This window comes from Poecilia formosa, unplaced genomic scaffold (assembly GCF_000485575.1).
Source record: "Poecilia formosa unplaced genomic scaffold, Poecilia_formosa-5.1.2 Scaffold305, whole genome shotgun sequence".
Lineage (NCBI taxonomy): Eukaryota > Metazoa > Chordata > Actinopteri > Cyprinodontiformes > Poeciliidae > Poecilia > Poecilia formosa.
In genome coordinates this window covers 350,961-370,450 of record NW_006800244.1, presented here as the reverse complement: position 1 = coordinate 370,450, position 19,490 = coordinate 350,961, and the positions used below count along the sequence as shown (strand labels likewise).

The following is a 19,490-nucleotide window of genomic DNA, read 5'->3' as shown; positions in this document are numbered from 1 at the left end:
CACTGAATTAGAATGCTTCGGGTCTCCTAAAATTGTGGAGACCCGCAAATTATAGTTATATTTACCTTGTTTTTTATCTAATGTGGTGAAATTCTAAATTTAATTTCTGGAGAGAAATTTAGTGTCACAAGAAAATGAATGTCACAATTACATATGTTCCAATTAGTTACAGTAGGAATTTGATCAACCTTCCCAAGAATCTCAGAAGTAGGCGAGTCAAACAGAAACAAATAACAGAACAAGAGGATCCTTGTTTTGTTTTTTTTGCGTTCTCTTTTATACAAACTCAACAAGCTTTCTTTACAAACATTGATTACACTTTTCTGAATACATTTTACTCAATTACATTCATTTTCAGAAAAATATGGACAAAACTTTATTATATCTAATTATGTTATCTGAAGCAATAAGATTTCAATTAGCAACCAGTGTAAAAACTGAGAAGCCAACCAGGCTGTAAACAATAGTGAGTATTTACATGGTAAAAAAAAAGAATAAATAAAAAGTTCAAGAATTTATTTTTTGTGTTTTAATTTGCTATTGGGTATGATTAGACAGGAAATGGGCCGAGGAGGAGTCGAGGTCTCTATTGTCACTGTGTCAGTTATGTTTGGGTTTTTTCTGTGTTTTTATTGAGTTCTCTTGCTACGTTTAGGGTTTATTTTGTGTTCCATGTTGTTTCCCTGGTCCTTAGTTTCTCTTACCCTCATGTGTCTCCCATTGATTAGTAACTTCCTTCACCTGTTCCCTTTGTTTTTTAAGTCCGCGCGCACCTTGTGGTGGCGCGGGATCCTCGTCGGATCATTCTTGTGTTCGTGTGAGTAGGAGAGGAGTAGCTCCGAATCTAGTTTAGTTCTAAAGAAGCGAGTCCTGTTCCTTTGATGGTTTTTTGAGTTGGGACAAAGCTGAACTTCCGAGTCAAACTGTTGATCTCTGGGTGTTAAGATGAGAAATAAAAACAAAACACCACGCCACCGTCTGCCTGAACCTCTGTCCCAAGCCGCAACATACTGCATCATGACATCTATATGGGGCCCCGACTCTGTGGCCCCCCATTTAGTTTTAGAGTCTGTTCATGAGCAAGAGCCTCAAAAAACCTATAAATAACACCCTATTGTCAAATGAGGTTCATCTCTTCTTCCATTGTTGCTTCTTTTTATTGCCAGTTAAGACTTGTCATGTGATTAAACAGGCTTGTCCACAAAGGAGAAGGCTTTACTTTGGCATTTTACGAAGTTCAGCCAGAACCCAAATGGCAAAAGTCAGAAGAGCGACGGATCCAGACTGGTGAGTTGCTGCCAATGGAGTAGGAACATACAGTAGAAGTGTGCTGATACCGAGTGCTACCTAATGAGCAGAAAAATCACGTTTAGTTATAGTGACATATAATTGCACCATTGTGTTGTAGAAATTTCTGCCTGAAAGCATACCTGTGTATAAGCCATTGCTGCAAGCAGGCCGATGGCGATCTTAGCCCTTCTGGGTAGCATCATCCTCCTTGAGAACAGATAAAGGCCGGTGATTGCTGTCAGAGAGCCAATCCCCTGAAATATGAAGAAAAAGATTGAAAAGAAGGTTAGCACATCACTGCATTAATTCACCGGCATTCAGATTGTACTGAATTTGAAATACACCAAAGACAACATACCAAAATCCTGTGGTCAAACTGCACTGTGGTGGGATTTTCAAAGATGTTCTTAAGTGCCGGAGAGAAGGCCAGTATATCATCAGGAATCCATTTATCTGCCATCTTAGGGAATGAGTTATACACCAGGCCAGCATCCAAACCAGCAACAAAGGCACCTTCAAAACACAAACATCAGCAAAACTATTACATATCTAACATGTTTGATGTTCAGTCAAACTAGAGTTACAACAAAAACACATTTAGCTCCCAATTTGCTGATATTCAAATTGCATTCACTGAAATCTCTTTTGCCAAACAGTACACAGAATAAAGCAACCTAATGAATAGTCAATAACATTTTGAAGCAGATTTATTCTGCGTCTGGTATGAAAGGGAAAAAAAACAACAAAAAACCTTAACCTTTCCTTGCCAGTTATCTCCTTTAGGAGTATTCACTACACCTTCTTAAAATGTATTCACTGAACAGGCTCTGTTTTTTTTAACCTTAGCACTGCTTTTAAGTAACACAAGCACTTGAAAGTACTTCTATTGTTTTCCTCAATGGACATTTTTATTTTAAGCATCACCTGAGAGAGCAGTTAGGAAGATCAGTCCACCCGTTCCCTTTGCAAACTTTCTGAGCTGCATGAGACGTTTAGAGTCTGCCATCTAGGAAGTAGATGAAATAAGAGGGACAAAAAAACAATATTATCCAACTAGAAATTGTTTATTTACATCAAATAGATCAAGACAAAGTTAAGACAAAAAACGAGACCAAAACTCTACCTTATGTGCAGGCAGCATCAGAGTAAGCCCGGTCCAGAGACTAGCACAGTAGAGCACTAGGGCAGAACCCAGATGAGCACACAGACGGTACTGGCTGACCCGCGGGACATCGTGGGATTCAGGGTTTTCCTCCAGCCCACTTTTTACCATGTACCAGCCCAGAAGACCCTGACGAGATTAATACACTTCAATTCGGAGACAATTTGCAAACCTTTGTGGAAAACTTTACTAACTGAATAAAAAAGACAATTTTATCTTGATGTTAAGATAAATAAGTGATGTCTGACCTGGAAGAACACAAATCCACACAGCCCCAGCACTTTTCCCTTCATGGAACGTGTGAAGTATCCTTTTTTCCAGAAGTACGCGGCAGGCAGGATGTATGCTAGTCCAACAAGCCTGCCCCACATGCGATGACCCCACTCCATGTAGAAGATGAACTTAAACTCAGGCAGAGTCATCTCATGGTTAAGGCTGCAAAATAAAACCTTCATTTAGTTACATAGTTATAAAAAAAACTAGATTACATATTAAATCAAGAATAAGAGAAAAAAAAACAGAATACATTTCTACTCTGCTAATATATATATATATATATATACACATATATATACACACATGTAAAAAAGATTTCAGTGCGTCTTTAAACTGTCCTTGTAATGTTAAAACAAGAAAAAGAAATAAGCCGTACATTTTGAACTCTGGAAACTGTTTGTACTTGGAAAACTCGGCCTCCCACTCGGCCTCAGACTGAGGTGGTTTCATCTCTCTCACCAGATGCCAGTCAACCATTGAGAGTCCAGACTCTGTTAGCCTGAACAACAATAAAAAAAACAACACAGACGCACATCAGCACTTATTGCATTTCAAACAATTACAAAACCAGTGACGATAGTTAAGTTACTTTTACCTTGTGACACCACCCAAGACCACCGCCCCAACCACAAGCCCACTGCAGCCGAGCAACCAGCGACCCACTATGCGGTTTGTTGCTGCGTTGGGTACAGCTACTGCTGGGGTGGAGGGCGGCCCTGCTTCTACAGTGATGGAGCTCTGGTTTCTCCTCACAAGCCATTGTCGCAGCTGTGGACGCTGATGCTGGAAATAAAGAAGAGAAAGCAAACATAGGCATAGCTTCTATATTATGATTTAATTTAATTTGAGGTGTCGTTCAAGTTGTAAAGAAACAACACAACGCAGACTAGTTTCAAAGAATATTTCATGAATGAAATCTTTATTTCCCTCATATAAAAAGACTCTGACTTACTACCAGGTTTTGTGAAGTTCACAGTGGTTTTATGGAAGCACTGGTGTAAAAAAAAAAAAGTTTGTTTTGTTTAGTTTTTCTTTCTTTTTGTTTTTGCCTATTGGAGGTTTTATATTGACGTGTATTTTCAAATGCCTTCCTTTCAGAATACCCAGGGCTATTCAGAAAACACATCCAAGCAGGTGTAACGTCGCCAGAGATATATATATGATGCTTACTTTCCACCTTGACAGTAACAACAATGCGGCTGAAGGTCAGTGATGCAATATCATAATGATACGTGACTTCACAGCGTTACTGGTCAATATTAAGTTAATGTAAAATGTGTCCAAGATGCATTTCAGTAAAAAACAACCTGACTTCATAGATGCTCATCGCAAATCTGTTGTTATTGCGACCTTTTCCTTTAGCTTGTTAGGTTAGCCACAAATAGCAACTGAACGTAGCTCAACTTACGCTGTTCTGTTGAAAACCCTTCCCAGCATATCTGCAACCACAAAATATCGTAGTCCGTAACTTCGAGAGTAGCATTTTAGATTCTTTGTGTTCCCCTGAGCTCCTATGGTATTACAGTTCTGTCCTAAAGGTGAACTGCGGCTGCAACAAGACTGGTTTGGTAATGCTGGTGATGCGCACACCGGCTCAACTTTAACCCGCTGACGTCGACAGACGTCACGTTGAAGTAATCAGGAAGTCAGTTAATTAAAAATAAAAAAAATAAAAACAACAAGCAGAAACCAATGATATCTAATTAATAAATTGTTCTCTCTCTCTCTCTCTCTCTCTCTCTCTCTCTCTCTCTCTCTGTTTCTTTATGTCTGGTTAATAAAATTAACAAATTTCTTAATATTGGCTGCATGTTTCTTAATTATGGTAAAACCGTACCATATTAGAACTGTTTTGTGATGGAATTTTGTGGATGTATTTTTAAAATTATAATTACAAAGTTTAACTCTTTGAAAACTTTCATTCTTCTATAAGCAGCTCATCTTAACGTGGACCGTCATATAAAAACAACTTTATCTCACCACACAAATACTTCATCTGTTGCAGATATTTTATTTAAAAAGACATCTATTTCTTGAGACTTGTGTTCTGAGTGGGATTCTGGTGGCTCAGCTGTTAAAAGAGACATAAAAATTAATAGCAGTTTCTGTGGGGATCATCCAGAAACTGTGACAGATCTTTTTTGTAACTTTACACATAGGAGTTGAACAAGTTACCTCCTGAGGGAAAATGTTCTGTTCTGTTTTTTAGAATCCATAAAAACTATGATAAATGTGTTGGTTTTTTTTCATTAATTCTAATGCTAACTCTTCTACCTAAATTGTATATTCATGAATGTATATGTGCTAATAAAACGGATCTATATAAAATCAGTATCAGATTTTACCAACAAAAATATTTCAAAGCAATTCACATGTGTGAATTTACGCACGTATTCGTTTAATTGGCAGCCCTGGTTATTTGCTCATATTAGTGTTGTATTCTATATTCTTCATACATTCATTTGTTGTACTTGTCATTTGTATAATAAAGTTTCTTTAATTTTTTTTGTCTGGTCCTTACTTCCTGAGCATGCGCAGAACAAGATTACAGTACCTCCTACCTCGACGACTATTTATCGAACTGTCCTTACTGCACAGAGGTATAAAGTATTTATTGCTCAACTTATCTCATATTTATGTCTTGTAATGTATTCCTATAAATTTCTATTTGTCATTTATCAAGATGAATTGTTTTAATTTTTGTCCCTGAAAGTGTATTTGATGATTTTAACTGATATGTCGAGCTGAGTTCTCCCGTCGAGATAGGTTTCGCCGTGTTTTTTTTAAAGCTGGTGAATCACTCCAAACCATGCTCGAAACGCTTCTTTGGCCGTGTTTAGCTACAGTTTCCATTCAGTAAAAGTCTTTATTAGGCATCTCTAGATGTCGACAGTTAGCCGGTGAGTGATTTGGCACAAATTTCTGTTTGTGTGAGAGGTATTCAAACGGCAATCTGCTGTCAATAAGAGGTTAACAGGGGTATGGCAAGCCGTTTTAACATAAAATTTACTTCACAGCACTACGTTCAACATCTTAATTGTTGAACTCGACTCATACCTGTAAAATGTACAGATGCACTCACACACATTTTATATTTCTACATATCTAACTGATGGTGCCATTACGCTTTATCTGAGTGTATTTTATTGCAAAACACAGTTGACATCCTGCATTCACAGTTGAACCCACACATGTATAAAACAAAAATATGCTGTTTATGTAGAGTGACTGTTGAGTGAATCAACATTTTTCACCTATTGCTTTTTTACTGAAACTATTGAAAATAACTAGCTATTGTTGCATTTCTTCAAGAGATGGAAAGAAAGTGGGAAGAGATTTTCTTCTATCTTTCCCAACGATCCTTCCCAGAGGAGTTTCGGAAATCTCAGAGGCAAAACCTCAGGAGATATGCCACCAAATTCACATTGAAGGGTTAGTATCTAAAACACTAGTGTGCATATATCTAATGTCTTATTAATGTTCCTCTTTCATTAAAGCCATATTTATTTTGTTTAGAAGGAGAACTTTACTTTGGAAACAGAAAGGTCGTTAAAACCAAGGAGGAGGCAAAGGAACTTTTTAAAGAGTTTCACATTTCTCCTACTGGTTTACACATGGGAATTGTGAAAACAAGGTCGGCTATGTGCACCAAGTTTTACTGGCATGGCATATCTGTGGATGTGGATAAATGGGTATGCCTCTTATAATAGCAACATCAAGTATTGTTTGTTCATTTTGTTATACCTATTCTTTCTTTATCCAAAAGGTTGCAGAGTGTGATAACTGCCAAAGGGTTGGCAGACCTTTGGCTAATGGTCAGAAACGCAAATATGTTAAGGTAAATGTACTCTCGCAGAAAAGCTAATGTTGAAAATAAAGTTTGAAGGAAAGTTTTTTTTAATTTTTTTATTTGACATCTGACAACAGGTGTGCCAATTATTTGACAATGGAGATTGTGTAATATAAACAAAGTAGATTTTTTCCCTGTTTAATTTGCAAGAAGGAAGCTATAATCACTGTAAAAGACAAATGCATTTGTCTTTAGCAAGAAAACACTTCACTTAAACAATGCCATCTGGACTTTACAATGTCCTGATAAATAATTTGAACAAATGCAGTTGCACAATATTGAAACTCCACTGTAATTGCATTATATTTGGGTGCAATGTTTCAATCACCACATACTTCTAGAATGCAATCTTTGGAAGGACGTAGCACTGCAAGTCTCTGGCATTCATTCTCTGCATATATGTAATCTATTTAGCCAACCGAATGAGCTTTTATTTCCCTTAATGTATGGAACCAGAGAATTTGACAAAGATTATGAAGAAGAGAGAGGACATAGTGTTGTGGGGAAGAAAAAAGTAGAAAATGAGGATTATTGTTGATATCATCATTGCAGTTTTTATTAATAGTAATGAAACATGTTTCTGAAATTGTGCAGCCCCACAAAAAGCATGGTCATTCCTTATTCTTAATAAACAGGGCTGATTCAAGAAAAAATGAAAACATAATTTTAACATTTTTACTATAACATGTAATAAATCTACTGTTTTTCTTTTTTCTATTTTCTTTTTTTAATTAACTTGCACCTGGGCAATAAGTTCAACATGTTTCACATCTACCTCCAAATAATGGCTTAGGCAAACAAAACAGTTAAACTAAATATTTCTCTGGTTTGAAGAACTAAAACGAAATCAATGTTATATTTGTGCTTTTTCTTTCAGGAAAAAATTTAGGCAATTTTGGGTAAATTTCAAAAACATTTTGTTTTGTATTCATTGGTATGTCCTATTTTAATTGGCAGATTTGTTAATTTTATATAAGTGACTGAAGTAATTGGTACTAAAATATATGTGTATTGTTGTTTACGATAAAACATACTCGTTAGTATTTTGGTCAAGGCAAACCTGCCTTTACCAATATGGCGGAAGCGAGTACGTGTTGTTTCTACAGGGCAACAAAAGCGATGTTTTCACTCTTTTATGTATGGTTGTATCAAGCTAACGTCCATGGCTAAATGTAATTAATGTTTGGCCAAACTATTACGCTCATCCGAAATTATAACTAGTTAATAAACACGTCTTATCTATTATTTTAAAAATCCGTAACGGCGATCCCGAGTGTTGTAAGTATTATCATATAAGCGTATCTCGCATGGGCGGTCTCACGCCATCTAGAGATGTTGGTAGCACACTGTAAACATAGGCCCGCCCGCACAAATAAAGCGACTGTTAAATTCAACAAACCGGAAACTGGTCATCCATTGTAGCGCTTGGCTCCCACAAAAATATGTCCTGACTCTGAATCGCACTCAAAACATTCTTTCGGGTTCCTTCTGTTGATAGGAAAAGGAAAAGGTACATGTGGTAGTTATAACTAGTAAAAGTTTACATGCTTGTAAACTTGTTTACTAAAAAAAAAATAAAAATTGAATGCTATGTCTATATCCCTTTTCAGCGTTCCCTTGGCCTGAAATTCATGATGGCACAGAGCATTTTATTGGAGGTATGCGTGGATTCCGTGGAATCTGCTGTCAATGCTGAGCGAGGAGGTCAGTGAAGAATAGCGCAATTTGCTCTGCTTTATATTTTTAAACCCATATTATCTCCCTGTCTTAAAATCTAGCCCTGCTTAAAAGCAAGGTCAAAGGTTGCAAATTGCTGACTCCATTTTAGTGGTGTTTCAAACATGTCTATATTATTTCTGGCAGGTATTGTGCTTTAGTCATGTCAGAAGTCATTGTTAAGTTAATGTGCAGAGTTGCTTTAATTCGCAAAGGTTAAAGGCTTTGAAGTTTTTCCTGACAGTTGTTTTTGTTTTGTTTTTTTTCTGTCCTTTTAGGTGCTGGTCGACTGGAGTTGTGTTCAAGTCTTATGGAGGGAGGTCTCACTCCCAGCCTTGGTGAGCTGCACATTGTAGATTCGTCCTAGAAACTCTGTAGCTTACATAGCCGCATAATCACAATTCTTTTGCTTCTTATTTTTTTTTGCTGCAGGTCTTCTACAGGTGGTAAAGCAATATATTAAAATTCCAGTCTATGTAATGATACGGCCTCGAGGTGGGGACTTCCTTTATTCTGACCAAGAAGTGGAGGTGATGAAGAAGGACATTGAGCTGATGAAGACGCAGGGAGCAGATGGTGTAGTGGTAGGCGCCCTGACAGAGACTGGAGGGGTGGATGCAGGTCTCTGCATGGAGCTGATAGGTACAGTTGATGTAAATAGTTTATACACCGCTGCTAAAATAACTAGTTGGTGGACTGTAGAAAAATAAGACCAAGATAAATAACTTCAGAACTTTTTCCACCTTTCATTTGACCTTAAATAAAACAGAATGAAACTAAAATCTTTTTTGGTGCACACCACCTATAAATAGGAAATCATAATTACATAGAACATATTGAACATAGTCAGCTTCGAGTGGATCAAAAAAGTAGTGCAACTGTTAAATTTCTGGCTATTTTATTTGGTTTTGCAGAAGAAGTGAGAATAATCCTCCATCTTTGACATATGTATGGCGTATGTCTGTTTTTACTAAGAAGATTGTCCATGCTTGGCTAAATCTCTCAAATGGATGTGGCAAAATGTGCTATGGTCTGCTGGAACCATGGTGGAACTTCTTGAAAAAGTTTCCAATAAGTTCACTTAGTGAAGTTGAAATCAATTATCTAAATACAGTCAGCATTGGCATAAAATCTTCAGGCTTCTGCTAGAAAGCATCTTTCAGCACAACAGCAACAAAAAGCACACAATTGATCAACATAAATGGTCTCACTATACCAAGCTTATATTTTGAAGTAACCCAACCAAACCTGAATGGACCTTTTTTTTTTTACATCATAATAGATTGTCATTTTAGACCTTTAAAACATAACATTATATCTTTAGAGCAGAGAATACATCAGTTTACATAGGTAAAACTGCTCTCGTATGACTTAGCACAAAACAAATGCTGAAGCATACATCATGCAGTGAAAATGATGCACTTCTTGTGAAATGTTTTTGAAACAGGCCCTCAGTAGGGGCCTGGATTTTCCCAGAGTTTTTAACAAATGCTATAATTTCTCCCAACTACAGGATGTATTATAAGTAAGGAAAAAAAATGTTTTAACAGTTTGAATATAACCATGTAATTGTCCTATAGGAGTATTGTATAAGGCATATTATTATGGCTCGGTGTTCTCAGCAAAGGAGATTGAAGTACGTAGAAACTTTTTTTCAAATTTTACAGCGTGTATGTTTGCAACAGGCATTTACAATGTGTGTTAAAACTGACTGCCAGAAGGGGGAGACAAAATATGAGCATAAACGGCCCAAAAGCTGGTGTCAGAATTGCAGTCTTACTGATATAAATAGATTTGGACCATGACGTTCCTCTTGGGCAGCTTTTAGGTTTTTCATCATCAATGCGTGGAAAGCACAGAGTCTGCTATCAGCTGATTGAGAGTTTTATTCTAGATCAAACCGCTGTTGTCTGTTTGTGGAAGCTATGGCTAATATAATACAAATAACATTGTAGAAATTAAGAAATATAATTAAGAGGCAAATCTTAAAGGCTGTAACTTTGTTGAAATCTTCAAGAATGGCCATTTTCATTAACTTACATGACGAGTCAGCAGTTTTTTTTAGGATGTAGGTGGAAGTGCTTTTCACTTTGTCAACAGTCAAGGGAGGACTTTATATCCATCTGAATTGCTTTATTGAGGTATAAAATGTCCTCATAAATCTTTACAAACAGGCTTGCTGTAGCACAAGTAATGAAAACAAAATCAGGCATAGCTTTTTTTAAATTTTATTTTAATTTTTAACATTACATGTCCAAATGCTGTATTTTTCCCACTTTTGTGTTGGAGTTTCCATTAAGATGCCAATTATTGATGAGACTAGCTGTCAAAGACCCACCATGATGAAAGTAGGAAGGGAGCAGATCAATAGCCTGCTCTTGATCCAACTGAGAGCCATGACTCTAGTTTATTTTAGGCCATCACTATGGGAAAAAAAAGGAATGCTCTTCTCTACAGCCTGTTTTATATTTGATGTGTTTCGACATGACACTGTAGGATGGATTTGACATTTTTTCTGAGTTATTTTCTCTATCACAGAGTTGATGCTTTACAGGCTTCGTCCGTTCTGCATATTTGTGCGGCACCAGTTTTTAATCTGCAAAGCTATGTGACAAACCAATTTTCTCGGCATGCAGGTTATTAAAATGAAAAAAAAAAAGTCAACAATAGCTCAAATTAAATTTGGAAACTTGCCAATTTTCCTGCTGCTAATAAGATGCTCTGTGCCTTCCTGCTCCCCAGCTGCTGCTCGTCCTCTGCCTTTGACCTTCCATCGAGGTAACCGTACTTGCTAAACAACTCCCAGCATTCGCACCTAAAGAAATATCACAGATCCTCAGCAGAATAGAGAACTCTTTATTAGAATCTCGAGGAATACAGATTTCAGAGTGAGTCTAACTTCTCCGCCTGGATGTCGTGTTGATCTTCCTGCAGCTTTTGACATGGCCTACGACCCAGCAGTTGCTCTGGAGACTCTGATATCGTTAGGATTCGAGCGGGTGCTGACGAGTGGCTGCGACAGCTCGGCTTTGGAGGGGCTGCCCGTTATTAAACGGCTCATCGATCAAGTATGTGTTACAGAAGCTCTAGAAACCTTGCTGGCAGTTGATCAGATGTTGATCAGTACTTCAAAACGTTTTTCTTAATATTCACTTGATAAGTTTTTTTTTATTATTCTCTTGGAGTAAGAGCTGTGGAGCCTCAGTTAAATAATTAGAATTGGCATTCGTATACAGAGTAGTAACTTCTTTTGTTGATTTAATTTCGGGTGAAAAGAGCCCACTGCAGAATGATGGGCTTCAAATAGTTTGGAAATGACCTAAAATTTCTCCCCAACAAGAATCGCGTTCCTTAGATCAGTGCTAGTGTCTTTTTCCTCCTTGATATTCCCTTAATATCCACAGGCAGCTCTGCTTTATTAGAAGTGCTTCCACTTCCTGATGACCAGTTAATCAGTGATGATCAACAGAACCTGATTGCTGCAATACCTTTATAATAATTATAAGGTAATTAAATCTGCGTCATAATGTACAGAAAAAAAGGCTTTAAAATTTTCATCTGTGTGTAATTATTGGGCTTTTTTATTCCCTAGTACACTTGAGTCCATAATTATTCATACATTGTCAGATTTAGATTTTACCAACATGTTTCTTCTGACTCCTAGTAATAACATTTTGGAGTTACCCAGCCATAGCCCCACCTTGAATCTGATATTTCAATATTATGGTGATGATAGTCAGGAGGCCTTTCAACCTCAAAGTTTTGGAGCTTATCACCAAAGATAGCAGGCCAAAGGAATGTGCAAAAAGCTGAACAGCAATTATAAAATGGGTGTGATTGCTGTTAATTACAGTAACGCTGTTTCCATTGGCTATGGAAAAGACTATAAATATTTTTTGATGTGTCTTGTTTGAATAAAATATAAACAAAAGTGAAATCTGATACTTCTTTGAATCATATTTTTATAGGAATCTGCCATGTTTCCTATCTTAAATTCCTAAACCCTTTTTTTGAACAAAAATATTTTGTGACTTAAAAATTGCCTGTGGCATGAATGATTTTGGGCTTAACTGTGTGTTTAGTCAATGTTCAAAAATGGCTGTGTTGTTAGAATCATTCTGACTTTGCGATCTGCTCTTAACAGGCCAAAGGGAGGATAATCGTAATGCCAGGTCAGTACCCCCATTTTTCTCGCTTTGCTTTCTGCATATATCATTTATTAATTTCTCATTTTCTTCTTTTATGTCTTCAAATGACAGGTGGTGGCATTACAGAGAGGAACCTGCAGAGAATACTGGAGGGCTCTGGAGCTGAGGAGTTTCACTGCTCAGCTCGCTCCAGCAGAGACTCTGCAATGAAATTCAGGTCTGTTTTAAAGCCAGCCCTAAATAATGCTTACTTGAGCATGTTTCTACTACACTTAACAAAATAATTGCCAACAAACTCAAAACGCAAAAGCTTAGTGAAATGCTTCTAAACATTTTACGTGCAGGAACTCCTGCGTAACGATGGGAGCTACGATAGCAGCGCCTGAGTACGGCCTGAAGGTGGCAGATGCCAGCAAAGTCCGGAGTCTGAATGCAATCGCCAAAAATACCTTGTGATACCTCAAAAAGATGAACAGTTGGTTTTTTTTTCATACATTCATTTTCAAATGGCCTCAGTGTTAGTTTTCTTTAATCAGAGCATTAACATTTAAACAGTGTGTGTACTTTTGCAGCTCAGGGAAAGCACTGCTGTCTTACATGCTGTTAATGAAGGTTTGTTCCCGAACAGAAAGCTGTGGATCATTCACAGGTGTGTTTGTACGTGCAGAACACAAAAAGAACAGCATTTCGCACAACATTATGGGAAAACTGGAAAAAAGTATTTAAAAAACAAAGAGTCATAAAACTACAAAAGAACATAAAACAGTTGAACAATTGAAAGAAAGTACATTCAGTGCAATGTTGGAACTGTTTTGTTTCCTTAGCTGTGTTCTTTTCCTTTCTGGTTTTGATTTTTCATTTAGCTGTTTCGTTCTGATACCATTGTGTTTTGCATATTTTAATCGAACCAATTTTGAGCTAAGATGTGTGGAGAGTTTTAAAACTCTGGGTTTGATTTGTAAAGTAATAAACATGATCAGATCTCTGGATCTGAGAAAAAAAAAAAGATATCCTTTCAATCTGGTTTATTTATATAGCGCCAATTCACAACATGCCAATTTTACAAAAAAAGCCAATTCAGTCTAATTATACATATTTAAATTCAAGTACATACATTCAAGTTGTTCACAATTGTCAAAAAACCCAATCAAGCTTTTGAATTTGTTCACAACGTAGAGGGAGAAGATGAACTAAGATGCTGATTTGTTAAAAGAAAATTGTTTGCTTTTTTTTTTTTTCTTTTCAAGTGTGCACTGACTTTCACAAAGTTGCAACTCACATTTACACACCTTTGTAGGCATTCATTAAACAGTTTATATTGTGTGACTTTAGGGATGCACAAGAGGTCAAGATGGTAATGATGCTGTTGCTAAATATAAAAAACATATATGTTATTCCCATGTTATTACAAAGTTTAAAGTCTCTATATGTAGCAAAAAGTTGCCTAAAACGTTAATCTCAACCCTCTCATATTTAACAAAACTATTAGTCATTTGTGACCTAAAATACCCCAAAACAAAACTATACTTTAACTTGTTAATGATGATATGCCTCTTTTGGTTGGCTATGCAGGCTAATATTGAAGTGTGGCATTTAATTACTGTCCAGTTTCTAAGTTAAGTTTCTTTTTCAAGATTGATTAAAACAAGACACATTACACTAAAATGACCTCTAAACACATTCCTACCAGCAGCAGCAGCGTAGTTGTATTTAGAACAGTGAATATAGTATTTTTTTATCATGTATTGGTGTCACGTTGCTGTCCTGCAAGAATATTGAGTCAGCATGACTATGCCCATGTGAAATTAGTAAATGTTTAATGATTACCTACAACACAGTAGGAGTCATCTCTTTCATGGCCATTGAAGATAGTCAGAACCCCCACCCACACACACACACACGCACACGCACACACACACACACGCATATGATCTAATTGCATTTGAGACTATATTTACAGAGATGGACTTTAAGAACCTTTCCGTCACACAGATATAGCTCATTGGTAATAAAAAGTATTCATCTATTTTGAATAAGATCAGTTGGGGTTGTTTTTGTGCACTGAGTTGTTTATCAGCTCTGATAACACCAGTGCCAGTCAGACACTGATAATAAGCTAATGGTAGCAGCCTGCATGATTGTGAACTTTTTAATTGCCCATATTTCCGGAAAGAAAAATCACCTAAATCACGAGTGCTTGTCTTCGTGAACTTTTGCAGTACAAACAACAAAAGAGTTGAAATCTAGCAAATTACTAAAAAAACATTTTTTCTTAAGTAGGACAGTGTTGTTGTTTTTTTAAGGATGTTTGTATGCACGTTTGTCAGTGCGACTGAGTAAATAGTGTTAAGTGCTTTAAGTAGTCAGTATGACTTAGGAAAGAACTATTTAAATTCAATCTATTGTCCATTTTACAGTTTCATTTATCTTTCAGTTACACTTGATTATTATCAGGCTGGTATCTAATGTCTATAGTTGGAACTTCTTCTTTTTAAAATGAATCAAGTGCAACTAATTTGTCCACTTTTAAGCATTTGATGAAGCTTTAAAGCAATCTAATAAAAACGTGAGTTGATTCAACTCAAAGTTAAATTTAGGAAAACCGTTTTTTGAATTATTTTCCTCTCTTTACCCATACAGACACACTCCTATTTGCACATCTGTGTCATTTCTCTTGGGTTGAACTTATATATATATATTTTCACCATAAAATCCATCCCCTATGCATGCAGGCTGCTTGTTGGTGGTATTCTACAGTGATTCCGTGAAGGTAGTGTTACAAGGTGGACATGAATTGGAATGACGGCAATTTAGCCACAAAGTGGAAGGCCTCAGTAAGTCACAGCAGAGTCAGCGGATGCTGAGGTACATGGTGTGCAAAGGTCACAGCTTTTTGCAGAACTTCCAACTTTATATGGCATTGAGTTTATCTCAGAGAGCATCATGAAATGGGCTTCATGGTTGAAATCTTGCAACCACCAAGTCCATGGTAAAGGATGCTGTTTGCTTTACCTTGGAAACAACATCCAAGGAGAAGGATGCTGTTTCCACATTAGAGCAGTGGAAACGTGTTTTCTGGAGAGACAAATCATTTCTCTGTCTGGCATTCCAGTGAATAAACTTTGTTTGGTGTTTTCAAGTGGAACAGTACTTCCCTGATTCCACTGTGTCAAATGTCAAGTTCAGTGTAGAGATAATTATGGTGTGGAGCCTTCATGCAAGAGTTGGGCTCATTAGTTTCAGTGAAATGTTTTAGTGCTACAGCATAGCAAGACTTTTTCCTTCAGTTTAGTCACTGAAAAAAGAAAACAGGTGACCCGACTTGAAAATGTTTTAATTTGTTACAAGTTTAAAATTAATTTAAAAAAGTTAAAAATACTAAGTTTTCTTGTAATACAAACATAAATAAATTAAGTTTGACAAATGTAATTTGATTACATGTAACAAAGTAACTCTTTTTTTTAACTTGGAGCTCCATTTTTTTTTTTACTAGAGATGCACTCTTTACTCTAGTAACATGATTGGCAAATCAATAAGTGATTTTTGGCGTGCAGAAAGTCTGTACAGAGTCCTGACATCAGCCTGACAAAGCATCCTTGGGATCAATTAGAAACTTCGAGCCAGGCCTCCTCATCCATCATTAGGCCCTGACTTTACAAACGCGCTTCTACAAAAATGGTGAAAAATTCTCAATGGTCTCCTGACAACCAATATTTTGGCAAAATAATAATAGCCTATTAGGAATAAATCAGAGCAGCTCTTAATTTCCATCATGTGCAGTGTGGAAGAAACTTGTGGCCCCCTTCAGTTACCTTTTCTCTACATTGTAAACACAATGGAGGGATGTTAATCTAGTCCTAATCTCACATATCTCACTTTAAGTACAGTGTGAATGTTCAGTGTGCCCTCGGGGTCTGAAGTCCGCTCCTCTCCCTGACAAAAACAGAATGAGGTAAAAGGGTTCTGCGATGACCACACCCCCAAGTCTGTGACTAATCAGTGTCTGACTGAAACACAACGGTTTCTCATCAGGCTCATTACTATTCAAGTCATGTTAGTTGAGAATTTAATTAAATCTGATGTTAGTGCTGAAAATAATTGGTCTCATTCCAGACTCTTTCTCATGGAGAGAAGTGGAAACACAACAGGAAAGTGGCCATAATGAACCCCTCCCTCCTTTTCCTAAACACACTTCCTTTTTTAGAGAGCGGTTCCCCCAACACATGGAAAACTGCACTGTCAGACTTACGCAAGGTTTTTCTCTCTCTCTCTCTCTCTCTCACCTTCTCCCTCTTTGTCATTACTTATGGACCCTTCTCTGCTTGCAAAGTTAAACTTCAGACAAAAATGAGCGTAGAGGAGTTTACATGGGCTGGAGAAAAATTAGACTTGGTCGTCTGTATGGTTTTCCATCTCAAAAAGGATTGGATCATAGTACTCTGAGGACAAAACAAGTCACTAGAAGATTAAACCTCCAGATTTGAATTTATTTTTATCATTTTGCTGCAGCATCTCAACACTTTTGTTGATGCTGTGAAGTACCTTCACAAAGCGGGTTGGTTTAGATTGCTTGTAGCTGTTTTTTTTTTTTTTTTTTTTTTTTTGGAGGGGGGTTGGTTTTGCTTCAAAGGTTCCTGGATCAAAGTCCTTCGTAGCTACATCCTGAAATTGTCTCTGTTCTGCGGGTGGACAGAGGAGAGAGCAGCAGTGTTTGAGTGGAGCTCAGCTGCAGTGGAGCAGAGGGCACGAGGAGTCTGGTCGTCAAATCGTCGCCAGGCGAGTGAAGCTAACACAACGGATCATGTGTGCTGCGGCTCTGGAGGAGTACTGCGGGTCAGTCTTCTGGGTGAGTTTAACAGACTACAGATGTTCAAAAGTGAAGTCGTGTTTTTTATCTCGGGATGAATGCAAGCATTGCTTCTTGTACAGACATCTGCTCTCTAACTTTTATTGAATAAAACGTTTGTTATAAAACTTGTTATATTTCCTTGTGTGGTTTACGGTTTTTGTCTTTAAAAAGTTCTGGGTTTAATACAACATTTAAAACAATTCAAGCACAGTAAGGTTTGAATTCATTCTGCCTCACAGTTGACAAAGTTTTTGTGTCATTTCTTTCAAACTGTAAGTGGAAACCAAAAGACATGTTTTGCCTTTGTGAACATATTATGTGACTGCAATGAGGCTCTTCCTGGGCATGATTCAACAAGTCCAAGAACCATAGAGAGAGGTTAATACTGCAGCTCATTCTCCTGAAAAGTAGAGCGCCAGTATTACAGCAGCTGTTTTTCTTTTACTCATAGTACAGTGTTTTTTTTGTTTAGAAGTTAATGAAGATATTTAAAGGCAAGAAAAGTTATAAATGAAAGAATGTTAAAGAGTTGGTTTATTTACATAAAAACAGAATTTGTAGTTGGTAATCAATAAACTACAATCAACTTCCAAACATACAGTATGTACCTGATAAACTACGTTAAGCTGCAGTTGACAGAACGAACTCATAAACTCTCCAACCTCTCGTTGTAAAACTCTGACAGTGATTTTGAGCTTCTCCTTGTTACGGATCTGTATGATTGGATTTTCAAGTGTGTGAATCATGTTCTTTTCAAATTATAAAAATGTTTTGCAACTTTTTCAATTTTTTTTGAAAAGCTTCAAGAGCCACAGTTTTTAACGCATTACCAAGATGACTCAACTCAAAGATATGATTTCATTTACAATTAAAGTTGTTTGTTTGTCTTCGCACTTTAACATCAGTTCTCCTTAGAAATTACAGTGAGAGTGACAATTTAAAGAAAGTGTTTAAACAAAGCATTCAAGCATATGTTATCCAGAAACTCTATCCTGAAAATCAATTGAAATTGATTTGTGATTGAATTGAAATGACTTGTTTGTAAAGTGTTTCAAGACGACTTTTGTTGTGAGTTGGTGCTCCGTAAACAAACAAAATTGAATTAAGTTTGAAATTCAGGAATTACTCAAGAAAATAACTTGTCAACATAATTCAGAAATTCACACAACCAAAAATTCAACCTAATGGTATCATTATCACTTTATTAAAACAAACAACAACAAAAAAACAGTACAGAGGGCTGTATAAGGAAATACATCAAAATATGAATAAATAAAATCAAACTAGAGGGATACAAAATTTCTGACTTCTTTGCTTTTGTAAACAGAGCTTCAAATTGTGAGTCATTATTCTCTGGGAGTTTTGGCAACTACTATGGCGCCTTGGTTTTTGCCTTAGTGCTTCATTCTCCTGTACAACTTCCCAAAGGAGTTGCTGGTCATCTTGCACATAATTATTCATTCTGTTCTGTGCACATCCCTCACTGTGTGGATTAACTTAGCCACCGTAGCAAACATTTAGGTGTGCAGAGTGGATCATCAGGGCTGACCTTCCTTCCCATCAGTACTTGTACAGGTCTAGGGTCTGAGACTAACAGCCAACGTTCCTACAGACCTCACACATTCTGGACATAAACTACTTGGAGTTTTACCTTTGGATATTTGTAAAAGCCAGCCACCATGGACAAAGTTTCTTCCCCCAGGTTTTGATTCTGATGAGAAGAGTGTCGGAGAGCCCAGATCAATAGCATGCATATTTGCACTCATTCAAACATGAGTGCAAATATCATATTGCACTCGTATAGTGTTCAAAAAGAACACTATACAATGTTCATTTTGTTTTTAGAACACTATAAAGTGTTCTTTTAAAAACACTATACAGCTGCACATATTTTCAAATGAAAAAAAAGAAAACAACAAAAACTCCCCACACCACTCACCAGTTTTATATATTTCTATTTTAAATTATCTGACACTGAGAACAAGTGACCAAAGTCTAAGTTTGTTTGTGTGCACGTGCTTGGCCAGTAAAGCCGAGTCTGATTATTACAATTATTCTGATACCTGTTTATGATGCGTGTGTGTACATATTTGTGTTTGTCCCTCAGAATGCGTCCTATTTGGAGAGAGAGGACCCTGACCTCCCAGTATGTCTGGAACAGACAGTTCTGGTCTGGATCCCTCTGGGCTTCCTCTGGCT

The 19,490-nt window shown here is 36.9% G+C and overlaps 3 protein-coding genes across 5 annotated transcripts in view; 2 read left to right on the top strand and 1 right to left on the bottom strand.

The window, feature by feature from the left end:
• Nucleotides 1-518: 518 nt before the first annotated feature.
• Nucleotides 519-4,341, bottom strand: cox15 (cytochrome c oxidase assembly homolog 15 (yeast)). Of its 2 annotated transcripts, XR_001658716.1 has the most exons (10): nucleotides 4,137-4,341; nucleotides 3,324-3,511; nucleotides 3,105-3,227; nucleotides 2,701-2,887; nucleotides 2,414-2,581; nucleotides 2,215-2,296; nucleotides 1,649-1,803; nucleotides 1,431-1,544; nucleotides 1,023-1,347; nucleotides 526-584 (listed from the first exon to the last, which is right to left on the bottom strand). XR_001658716.1 is itself a non-coding variant. In XM_007572609.2 (9 exons), exons 1-9 carry the CDS (start codon nucleotides 4,209-4,211, stop codon nucleotides 1,216-1,218), a joined length of 1,224 nt encoding a protein of 407 aa, XP_007572671.1. In that variant the 5' UTR covers nucleotides 4,212-4,341; the 3' UTR covers nucleotides 519-1,215. The 2 variants fall into 2 exon arrangements, 1 of the variants encoding a protein (XP_007572671.1); XM_007572609.2 differs by having other exon boundaries at nucleotides 519-1,347.
• Nucleotides 4,342-5,263: 922 nt separating this feature from the next.
• On the top strand, nucleotides 5,264-13,166 carry cutc (cutC copper transporter homolog (E. coli)). 2 transcript variants are annotated; one of them, XM_007572607.2, is made up of 12 exons: nucleotides 5,264-5,328; nucleotides 6,041-6,160; nucleotides 6,245-6,420; nucleotides 6,495-6,566; nucleotides 8,189-8,282; nucleotides 8,573-8,632; nucleotides 8,727-8,936; nucleotides 11,037-11,072; nucleotides 11,229-11,362; nucleotides 12,439-12,466; nucleotides 12,554-12,659; nucleotides 12,787-13,166. In XM_007572607.2, the coding sequence occupies exons 2-12, from the start codon at nucleotides 6,043-6,045 to the stop codon at nucleotides 12,896-12,898; spliced, it is 1,146 nt and encodes a 381-aa protein (XP_007572669.1). In that variant the 5' UTR covers nucleotides 5,264-5,328; nucleotides 6,041-6,042; the 3' UTR covers nucleotides 12,899-13,166. The 2 variants fall into 2 exon arrangements, with proteins under 2 accessions (XP_007572669.1, XP_007572670.1); XM_007572608.2 differs by lacking the exons at nucleotides 5,264-5,328; nucleotides 6,041-6,160; nucleotides 6,245-6,420; nucleotides 6,495-6,566 and adding an exon at nucleotides 7,872-8,088.
• A 3,591-nt stretch (nucleotides 13,167-16,757) lies between these two features.
• Nucleotides 16,758-19,490, top strand: part of LOC103152250 (canalicular multispecific organic anion transporter 1-like) — a 23,387-nt gene continuing 20,654 nt past the window's right edge. The window contains exons 1-2 of the mRNA XM_016660957.1: nucleotides 16,758-17,288; nucleotides 19,399-19,488. Of these exons, the coding sequence (XP_016516443.1) occupies nucleotides 17,244-17,288; nucleotides 19,399-19,488 (135 nt within the window). The 5' untranslated portion in view covers nucleotides 16,758-17,243. The remainder of the gene's footprint in view (nucleotides 17,289-19,398; nucleotides 19,489-19,490) is intronic.